Source organism: Mchenga conophoros, linkage group LG22 (genome assembly GCF_057382185.1).
Source record: "Mchenga conophoros isolate Kocher_MC1m ecotype Shallow Benthic linkage group LG22, M_conophoros_male_GT1.1, whole genome shotgun sequence".
Taxonomy (NCBI): Eukaryota; Metazoa; Chordata; class Actinopteri; order Cichliformes; family Cichlidae; genus Mchenga; species Mchenga conophoros.
This window is the reverse complement of record NC_140546.1, coordinates 4347071-4358785: the sequence shown is the minus strand read 5'-3', so window position 1 is coordinate 4358785 and position 11715 is coordinate 4347071. Positions and strand designations below refer to the sequence as shown.

The window sequence follows — 11715 nt, the reverse complement described above, 5'->3', positions numbered from 1 at the left end:
ATAAACGTGAGCTCTAACACATCTGCTCAAATTTACACAGCTTTCACATCACTTCATTGTAGGGGTCGACTTTTTCTTTATTTGTTACCTGTCTATGAATCTACAGTGTTCAGTTGAGTCACATTCCAAATATGCTGTGAAAAACTCTTTTTAAACGAGTCGTGCTGGAGTCAGTCAGATGATTTCCATAGAGGCACTTTGCATCAGCAGCACCATGCTCCAGTGCTCTGGGAGAGTTTATAGTCCTGAGAGTTGAACACTGGATGACTGACAGCTGTCCTTCATCACAACAGAAGCCACAGAAATCCTCCTCATCAAAAACATGACTTTGATCTGCGTCCTCATCTGGACTCTCCTCTGCTGCTGCTTCACAGGTAAAGTCCAGAGAATCAAACTCCTCTCCTCTATCAACATCTGTCCCTCTGAAATGAAGCCCACAAAACCATGAAGCTGCTTTATGTTTTTGTCTCTGTGTCCTCAGAGTCCAGAGGACAGATCACAGTGACTCAGCCTGGAGCAGTGAGCTCTGCTGTGGGAGCAACTGTGAGCATCAAGTGTCGGACCAGTCAGAATGTTTATGTTTCTGGCAACAACCACTATTTATCCTGGTACCAACAGAAAGATGGAGGAGTTCCTAAACTGCTCATTTACTATGTTAACAATCGAGTATCAGGGATTCCAGCTCGTTTTACAGGCAGTGGATCAAACTCTGACTTCACTCTGACCATCAGTGGAGTCCAGGCTGAAGATGCAGCAGTTTATTATTGTATGTGTTGGCACTATCCTAACAGTCTGTGGGTGAGCACACAGTGAAAAACAGTCGTACAAAAACCTCCCTCAGTCAGACTGAACAGAAACTGAAGTGACTGCTGCAGCTGGAAGATACTGCAGAGACTGATACAGTTCACTGAGGACACACACACACACACACACACACACACACACACACACACACACTAGTACAGGTCCTCCATCTTTCTTTCACCCAAAAAGGGTTTAATTTGTGAGAGTAAACTTGTGCAGTGTAAACAGTAAAATGTAAACATTGCAGCAGTTAAGGAGTGAAAGGCCATTTTTGTTGAAACACTTGTTTCCTGGTTAAGAGCATTGCTTAGAAACTCGTCTTTGGTTTACTTTTACTTTTCTGTTTGGGAAGATTGGGGAACATAAGGACCTGTTTTCTTGTTTTGGCATTGCTCACATCCAAAACAAATAAACTCCTCTATACCAAAAACGAACCTTCTTAGCAACTCACATTGTTGTGCAAATAAAGTCATCCTGTTTTTATTAAGCTGTATATTTTCAAACTTGAACATTGTTAAAATGATTTGGTCGATGTTTCATCTTTCACTTTGTTATTCTCCTGGTCTTTCATTTGTTCAACTGTGATGCTAAAGTTCAAAAAACAAATCCCAGAATTGTTTCCAGTTAAGCTAAGCAGTGGCTTCATGTTCTAATTATCTTTAACATTACAGGGCTCTAGAATAACTTTTTGCCTTGGTTGCACTGGTGCGCCACTTTTTCAACCGCATCGCTTAACACCGTGGTTTTACATGTGCCCTTTTTTGGGGGGAAATTGCTGTCCATACAGACAATATTGATTTGTAAATGATTAACTAACAATCTTGTTCTTGTGCTTAAAGTGCTTTGGCACTCTTTGGCCATAAGAATGCAGAGATGGCACCGGGTGTTATGGCACGCCGTCTTTCTCTCGGTTCTGCAATGTTTGTGTATTATGTTCTTAGTGGTGTCCCTGCTAGCTTGGAAAACCCACTCCCTGTTGGTGTATGAGCGACAGACGCTTTTTAACATCCGTGACTCACTGCTGATGCTCCACAGTGTTAGCGAGCGACCTGGAGGAATCCCGCCGCCTCTAGCATCGGTGCCGGAGGAGCAGCTTCGCCGTGATCGCTGCTCTGCGCTTCCACAGGCCCCGATGGTTTAGAAACTTATTCCCGTTAACGACAAGGAAGCAAGATGAACGGCAATTTTACTTGCTAGCAAGGCAGGCTGGTTGGAACCAGGCTCTTGGAGCTAAACGCTCCTCACCTGTCTGCTAGCCAGCATCAAATAAACAGCCTTCCTTGCAGCTTTTTATTCTGAGAACACAAACACCACTCGTTGTAAAACCCCCCTATGGTCACAAAAGGTTAAAACACTGCGTGTGTGTGTGTGTGTGTGTGTGTGTGTGTGTGTGTGTGTGTGTGTGTGTGTGTGTGTGTGTGTGTGTGTGTTTGTGTGTATGTGAGTGTGTATGTTTGTTTGGTGGTGCGTTTGTGTGACCTCCTGCTTATCAAAAGGGTCATAAAAGCAGGAAGCTTACTAACCAAGAAAACAGAACCCTCACACAGGATGTCCCTATAATGAAACACTACAGCCTCCCCCACCAACAAACAGGCTGGAGAGGTGGTCAGAGACAAAGGAATGTCTTTGACCATGCTGCTTGAACTAAGTCTTACATATTTAAGTAACACAATGACAACATTTAACAATTTGACTCCAACAGTCCCCCCTTTTTGTCAACTTTGTACATAAATTTCCACTTATGCACCCTTGTGTTTGACAGTTCAGTATAGGCTTCATTCACACACAGCTCCTCACATCATTCACTTCCTACTGCTGCAAAAGTTCACAGTTCATACATGTACGAAACGTGCTTAGCAATTATCCTACTTCTCATTCATCTCACACACAGTAAACTACATCCTGCAAGGAAACAAATGAATGTCAACAGTCAAAAACAAGAATCAACGTTCTCAAAAGAATATGCACTACAATCCAAATGTATGCAGACATAGGAATTCAAACACATCCGTTGGTTTTTGGTTTGTCCATGTGGCTTCCAGCTATCTTCAAAGCTGTAGCCTGGTCAACACTCCTCTTTATGACCCCTTTCAAACCCCCAAATCTTCTCACTGTAGACACCCTGTGGGGTGATCGAGTCACCTGGTGAATCATCTGCATTTACAACTCCTCTCCTTTCCTGTTGTCACTGCAGAAAAAGTTTTTTAAAGGAAATTGGATCAAGTTGTTTATGATCTTCTCCCCCCTTTTAGAGTCATGTCCACCCATGGCTCAAAACTCCAACCAACTTATATAAGTGTATATGATGTAAATGTAAACAAAAGAAAGCCCCTTTGACTGTCTGGCTTTTTCTTCATAATGATAGCCATATTAGGACACATAAAGGCAATGGTTATATATCTATATATTTTAGCACAAATGACAATATAAAAAATATCAATCCTAACAATGTCCATGTGTCAAAGTAACTGAGAATAAAAAACAGAAAACATGAAGGAGATATTCCTGGCCTGGCTTTTTATAGCAGACAATCTTAAAAATATTCTGCAATTTTGCATAATTTTTAAAAAGTTTACATTTCTTCAGTATTGAACAGCAGAAAATAGGCTTTCTTGTCCGAGGTCATTGAAGTAAAAGAAAAAAAGAAAAAAAAAAGACAGAGGCTGACAGAGCTGCAAACAACGGTAGACTGGTGGGTAATAAGCGAAGAAATAACGCAGAAAACAGAGATTTGAGACGGGAAACTGTTCTTGAAGTACAGAGAGAGAGAGAGAGAGAGAGCTGTGCATGAAGTGTGATTTTTATCTTGGTGGAAACAAAACAGTAAAGTAAGAGGGAATTCATGACGATGTTTATCAGATGTGAATAGTTTGTTGCTTCTTTTGCTGCTGGTTCAGTCAATTTTGCTTGGAGAGAGACAAAACTTGCAGCTCAGAATCAGCACAAAAAAGACGTAAACAGCGCGGACCCGACGCATCAGAATCAGTGAGCTGTCGGCTTTCAGCCCGATGGCGTGTCCGTCTACGTGCCGTCGTGTGAGAAAGCAAAGAAAGCTGATTCTGATGCGTCGGGTCCCGCTGTGTGTTTACGCTGTGTGTCTTTGTGTGGAATCCGTTTACCTGCTCTCATTTACTGTTTGGTGGTTGATAAAATACTTTTGTGATCTTTAACCTGAGATTCCGGCGTTTCTGGGAAAATATATTTATGTTTAAAACTCGATTTAGGATTTAATGAATCAATGTCGCTTTATTCAAGCTACTCACCTCTCTCTATCTGCCTGTACTTTCAAACGTACAGACGGACTACATGAATATCTGAACTACGACCAATCAGAGAGGTCCCACCCCTGATTATCTCTGATTGGTTTAGACCACGATAGGAGCATAATGTGTGTCGGTTGTTGACCACAGGGAGAGTTTCAGAGTTGCAGAGAGTGTTTTTTTTATTTATTTATTTTACTCGAGTAGTTTGTCGTACCGCTGCGACCTGAGATTATTTTTAATCGCACTTGCGACCAAATTGGTTGCACTCTACAGCCCTGCATTACATTTAATTTTTCTAACTTAGCTTTGCTCCAGTGGTAATTAGAGTGAAAGGACTTGAAACTCAAAGTTTTACTCGTCTCTGTAAAACAAATTATTCATACCACCTTTACTTAACAGGAGCTTTACTCTGATAGTTTTAATACATTCTTCTATATTTAGTATGGTTTTAATATTTTCGTATTTTAAATTACGCAGGATATATGATAAAACAATAATTTACTTGCAAAGAGTTTTAATTTCTACACAAATACTTTCATTATGTGGAAAAAAAGTATTTGAGATGGAATTGTTTTATTTGATCTGAGAACAAAAAGAAATTGTTCATTGTTAATATATTTAGATCATATAAACAATATACAGGTACATTTATCAAAGAAAGTAAGAGAGAAAAAATACTACAGACGGGCATCTGAGGGTGAGGGGAGCGTGCCAAGCTCCAATCGACAGCACAGAGGGAGTTCAATGATGGCATCATGATTCTGTGAGCAGCACAGAAACCAGAAGCTAGGGTGGTGATGGGGAATGACCGACGGCAATTTCCTATGAACATCACCTAATGCTGTGTCACTGTGCTAAGCATACTTTGACAATCTGAAGAGGGTCTTCCTTTGTGTCATTGTTGTTGTCATTTGCATCATGACCACTTCTACAAGACTGCTAAAGTGATTCAACAGGTGGGATCATAACAGCAGTAAAACAACTGGATCCAATACCCTTTCCGAGAAAGGTTTTCTGCAGAGATAAAAAGGACAATAGAGGAGTCATAAGTATTCCCCCCACAGGAAGAATGCCTGAAGTGAGGCGATGAGGGTTGATAGAGGCCATAAAAAGGGGCTGTATCATATAATCATATATGCTTAGAGGTATCAATTGTATAATGATAGAGGTCTGATCCTTGGTAGTCTGCAAAGACTCTTCCAGAGTGTTCTGGCATGCACACACATCCTAAGGTCATGAGTGAGGTCGTACCTTCTTTATATAGTATGGGAGGACACCTACTCTGTATCTGTTTAAGTATAAGAGCCTTTTGTTTAGGTGGACCGCTGGACTCCTGGCACCAGCTTACACACACACACACACACACACACACACACACACACACACACACACACACACACACACACACACACACATACATACAGTGCCTTGTCTTTGTAACCAAGGGGGGTTTACGAGGGGAGGTACTATTGTATTGTGTGAACTGTTTTCCCAATAGCAAGCGGAGGCCGTCGTTGGGGTCATTTTGTGGTAGACACCGACGAGGCCTCCATTGCAAATAAATCGATCGATCGCTGACTGTCTCGTTTTCTTCATGATGAATAAGTCTCTAAACCAGCGGGGCTTGTGGAAACACAGACCCAACAACACCCAGGTAGAAGACTAGTATTAATAACTGACTGCACACTTATTTCCACACTGTCATCCTCGAGTAGGTGAGAGGGAACGAAGTCTTGCCCCAAAGACATTTTGTAGGTTTGCTGGCTCCTTAGAGTACGAGCACCTGGATGACTGAGAACCTTCACAGATCTATTTTCAAGCTGAGCTCAAAGGTCAAAGCCAAGCTTTTTTCAATACACTGCTCAGCTTTCTTTATCATAATCGTACACATCATGGTTTTGGGAGCTTCGTTTCAGAGAAATGATTTTTGCAAGATGAGAGATTGTTTCTCGAGACTTTCTCCAACTTTTCCTTGCTGTGCAAAAAATGATGGTATTTGTTTAAGAGATCTACAGTGTGTGTGTGTGTGTGTGTGTGCTCAGTGAACTGTATCAGTCTCTGCAGTATCTTCCAGCTGCAGCAGTCACTTCAGTTTCTGTTCAGTCTGACTGAGGGAGGTTTTTGTACAACTGTTTTTCACTGTGTGCTCACCCACAGACTGTTAGGATAGTGCCAACACATACAGTAATAAACTGCTGCATCTTCAGCCTGGACTCCACTGATGGTCAGAGTGAAGTCAGAGTTTGATCCACTGCCTGTAAAACGAGCTGGAATCCCTGATACTCGAGTGCTAGCAACATAAATGAGCAGTTTAGGAACTCCTCCATCTTTCTGTTGGTACCAGGATAAACGGTTGTTGTTATAAACATCCTGACTGGTCCGACACTTGATGCTCACAGATCCTCCCACAGCAGAGCTCACTGCTCCAGGCTGAGTCACTGTATATTGTCCTCTGGACTCTGAGGACACAGAGACAAAAACATAAAGCAGCTTCATGGTTTTGTGGGCTTCATTTCAGAGGGACAGATGTTGATAGAGGAGAGGAGTTTGATTCTCTGGACTTTACCTGTGAAGCAGCAGCAGAGGAGAGTCCAGATGAGGACGCAGATCAAAGTCATGTTTTTGATGAGGAGGATTTCTGTGGCTTCTGTTGTGATGAAGGACAGCTGTCAGTCATCCAGTGTTCAACTCTCAGGACTATAAACTCTCCCAGAGCACTGGAGCATGGTGCTGCTGATGCAAAGTGCCTCTCTATGGAAATCATCTGACTGACAGAAACATGCAAGTTAGAATAGAATAGAAAGCCTTTTTTTGTCACTATAAAGTTGTACAAAGAGATACAGAGAAAATGAGACAAAGACACAAAGTTGCAGGGGGAGAAGTGCCAGAAACACATTATATTAGATTAATATTTCAAACATGACAAAATGCTGATCTTACAGCAGCAAAATGATTGTATCTCTACAGTTTAAACATTTCTTATGCACAGAGTGGATAGTCATATTTACTATATCAGTCTACTCTTCATTCTATCAGAAACAGTTTTCACAGCTCGTACATTTTCTTTTTACACATATATGTAAGCATTGAGCCAAATGTAATAATGCCAACATATTAAATGAACAATAGTTGTCTCTTGTATATAATACATCTATATATACACTGTCACACTGTCATACTTGTCTTTTAGTGAAGAAATGAATGACCAACAAAACATTTTTTCTCCTTCATTTCTGTCACACAAAGCTGTATGAAACGTTTCTCGTGGTTAGTATCATGGTTGCTAGGCAACCTGAACAGCGTGACGCAGGCTAGACCGTCCCATTTCACAAGCCTCTCACTTCCGCACTTCTCGTACTCATAGTACGCACCGTAGTGCGCGTACTTCAAGCGTGCAGACCCTGAATTGGGACACAGCCACGGGCTTTACACAGAGACCTGACTGAACTGGAACAGAGGGAGCATGGGAACCAAACCTAGGAACTAGAAATCACAGCAAAAGACATAACCAGAATAACCTAAAGCATAAGATAATAATAATTAACACAAAACACTGGGTCACATGACCCAGGACCATGACACTTATAGCACTAGAATTAAATAATAAGGGAAGGATTCTGGATCAGCATCATGATGAAAACTTGTGGCCGTAGTATATACAGTATTCTGGAGAAGGTATAAAATGTCACCGTATGTGTGTGTGTGTGTTTTATGTGTATGGATTTTTTAAATTATTACTCATCATATATTACTGTCTATTAAACCTGATTTTTTCATCCCCATGATAGAACAGAGAAAACCCAACTCAGGAGTGGTCCAAACATTTATAATTCTTTATTCAATCATCTTCTGGAAGAGAGAGACCCCACACAGCCCAAAAGCCAGTTGCAAGATCTCTGGCTTAGAAGCCAAAAATGTGTCTCGGGACGGTGTAACTCCGTCACAACAGGGAACAATAACGCCTGTACCAGTTGTTGTATAGCAATAATAAACACAATGCTTTGGTTCTATAACATTTTTCTATCATTACTTTATTTTGGATTAGGTGCATGAGCTTTTAAGTATGGATAATTAAATAATAGATTAATGAAACACCAGAGTGTGCCCTGTTCTGAGATGTACAGCAAGTGGAGAGTGACAGATGAGATGAGGAGATGGAAGAGTGACTCACAGGCAGAGCCGAGTTTATTTCCCACAGTTTTGTGGTTTAATGCTTCCGAGCGCTGTCACCAATCTTTGCATTTTATTATCATCTCATAACACTTCTTTAATCAGCTGCCATCTCTGCTGTGGACTTTTTACTGTCTACAGTCTCAAAGCAACACAGACCTCCATCACTATCTGCAGCAGGAGCAGCAGCAACCCCTCAACAGCAACAGTGTTGTTGTTATTCAGCCTGGTTCCATGTGCCCTTTTGAACTTTGAGCACCCGTCCCTTCCAGCATCTCTGCACGGCCCTGCTCAGAATCATTCATCTGTTTTAGGTTGACATTTTATATGTTTTGTAGAATAACAGGACAAACTGTGAGACTGGAAAGACCTGAGTTTCATGCTCTGTTTTGTGACGTAGTGTGTAATGCTCAGCAGTATTATCATTTTAACTGGTTCTGTGCGCGATCTGAAGACACTAAGTGTTTGTGAGAGAACATAAAACTGTTTTGATGCATTTGTCAGGTTTTACCTGATGAGTTTTAAGTTTTGTGATTGTAGCTTGAAAATTAATTTTAATGTTTAGAGTTATGAGAAAGAAGGTGGAAGCATTAAAGTGATGTATCTTAACAGTTGTTAAATGTAAATGACCAAATTGGATTATTGGAATATAGTTTTATTGTGTTTCGTTGTTTTTATGTAAAAATTATAATTTTAATATGTTATGAAATTATGATTTAAAGAATTCATATTGTTGAGATTGTTTGTTTCAGAGTCAGAGAGCCGTGTCTCTCTACAGTCAGAGGTTTTTGTACGGCGCCTCAATGAGTTTGTATCACTGTGGTACACGTTCGGTGGAGGAACCAGACTGCAAGTTGGAAGTAAGTCAGCCGTAGAGCTTTTTTTTTTTAATGTAATTTTCTTTTCTTTAATTTCATTTAATATGAAAGGCTAGGAAACTTTTTGTGTAACTGATTAATTATTTTATTCATAAATTCTGTCCTAAGAAACAAAGTCAGCTTTGGAAATGAATATTCAGACACTCAGGACAATTTCCAATGAAAATCTGGGATGTTTCATAGTATTAATTATTATTTCTAGTTCTGATGGTAAAGTTGTATTTTGAGGGCTTGTAGGTTTAGTTCAGTCACACAGAGAGCTGTGTCTCTCTACAGTCAGAGGTTTTTGTACGGCGCCTCAATGAGTTTGTATCACTGTGGTACACGTTCGGTGGAGGAACCAGACTGGATGTTGGAAGTAAGTCAGACTTAAACCTCATTTACTTTAGCAAATTTCTTTCTTGTGGTTATCTTAACTTTTCTGTTCAATGCGCCTAAAAAAAACCTCAGGAAAATACTTTTTAGATAAATTTTCATGAAGAAACAAAGTTAGCTTCAGAATAAATGTTAAAATGAATATTAAACACAATATAAAACATCAGAGTGGACTTGAGGATATTTTACATATACATACATCTGGTTAAGTCTAGAGAGCTTTTAGTTTTAATCCAGTCTGACAGAGTCAGAGAGCCGTGTCTCTCTACAGTCAGAGGTTTTTGTACGGCGCCTCAATGAGTTTGTATCACTGTGGTGGACTTTTGGTGGAGGAACCAGACTGGATGTTGGAAGTAAGTCAGCCTTAGAGCTTTTTTTTTAAATGTAATTTTCTTTTCTTTAATTTCATTTAATATGAAAGGCTAGGAAACTTTTTGTGTAACTGATTAATTATTTTATTCATAAATTCTGTCCTAAGAAACAAAGTCAGCTTTGGAAATGAATATTCAGAGACTCAGGACAATTTCCAATGAAAAAAGTTAAACTGCACAGAGTGAAGATAAAGATCTCTGGTGTTCTTATTGTATCATATCATTTACAACAATGTAAGCAATAAAAAAAACACACATGAGGTAAGTATTGGTATTGAGTTTCTTATCCAGAACAAGCTGTTTATTATGAAGAACTGATGATGTGGAAGCTTAACATCTTTTAAAATTGTTGACACATCTTTGTTTTGTTTTTTTGTTTTTTTATTTCCAGTGTAGTTTGAACATATTTCAGCTCAAACTGTGTGATGATTCTCTCTGTGCTGATATGCATGAGAGGTTTCTTAAAGGGAAGTGAAACAATGTGTGAGTGAATGACTGGTGGAGCAGAAAAAACACCTGACAGAAACTTCTTAACGGAGAAATTCAAATTGTGGTTCTTGTCCTCTAACCTGATTGGTGTTTCCTAGGTGATGCCCGCCCCGCCCTGAAGGTGCTGGGTCCCTCCAGTGAGGAGCTGAAACAAGGGGAGGCTACAGTCATGTGTCTGGCCAACAAGGGCTTCCCCTCAGACTGGAGTCTGTCCTGGAAGGTGGATGGCAGTGGCAGCATCAGCTGGGAGGAGAGCAGGAGCCCCGTGGTGCAGGAGAACGACGGCCTCTACAGCTGGAGCAGCACCCTGAGGCTCCCTGCAGACCACTGGATGAAGGTGGGCTCTGTGACCTGTGAGGCCACGAGGGGCTCCCACACTCTGGTCTCAGAGCCACTGATGAGAGACCAGTGTTCCCAGTCCTGAACTATATGTGACTTTTATGCTGGTCTTACTTTCACACTGCATTCTGTAGCTTTTTTTTTTTCCAATTCCTTCTCTCATTTTTCATTGCTTTGTTTAAAGTTTAAAGTTTGTTTAAAGTTTTAAAGAATAAAAAAATATCTACATTAAATAAGAATCGAGTCTTTGTCTTACTTTTGTGGTGATGTCAATATTAAACTCTAAATAATGATTTCCAGGGTTCTAATTGGAAACCAGTGTGCTATCTGTAGTCAGTATGAGTCAGTAGAATTAAGCCACTTTCAATACATGAAGTAAAGCAAAGTTTATGTTAAAGAGTAAGTGCGAAGGGGAATTGAGAGACACTGCCATTACTAAGCAGGATATTAAAGACATTACATTTATGCAAATTCATTGCATGCTGTGTAATGAAATGTTTCAGCATGTTGCAGTTTGTTGTATAAAACACTGACTGCGCAGGTGGAGCAGAAAAGCGCTGTATAAGAATGAGTCTATTCTCGTGATCAGTGTTGGGGTAGGTATTTTAAGAAGTAATTTAATATACAGAGTTTTTTTGTTAAAAGTATTCAGTACGTTATTTTGGTTTTTTTTTTTCTGTAAAATCACCTGAAACACAACATGTCATAACTGTCATTGAACAATATGAACTTGTAGGCTACAGTCTCTCACACCAACATAAATCCCTATCCTAATGACGACACACATATTTTCTTTCTCTTGGCATTTAGGTATATGAATACCTGTCAAGGGTCCTTGACATACAGGTCTCCGACTCGGAGGACAAAAATTAATGTCCTGTGTCTTAGGAGGGCAGGATTGCTTTGCTTTTTCTTTATACGATGCTTTGCAATATTAGTTTTGCCTAACAACCTGTTTTTGACTCCTAAATTGTCATTAATGCAACCGCTCTACATAACAGTCAGTGTAACTGATTAGAAATCTTT

At 40.1% G+C, this 11715-nt stretch overlaps 1 protein-coding gene across 1 annotated transcript; it reads left to right on the top strand.

Moving 5' to 3' along the window:
* The first annotated feature begins 251 nt into the window (after positions 1-251).
* Positions 252-10919, top strand: LOC146548570 (immunoglobulin kappa light chain-like). Its single transcript, XM_085263369.1, has 4 exons — positions 252-374; positions 482-809; positions 1840-1904; positions 10449-10919. Exons 1-4 carry the CDS (start codon positions 323-325, stop codon positions 10772-10774), a joined length of 771 nt encoding a protein of 256 aa, XP_085119495.1. The 5' UTR covers positions 252-322; the 3' UTR covers positions 10775-10919.
* Positions 10920-11715: the final 796 nt, after the last annotated feature.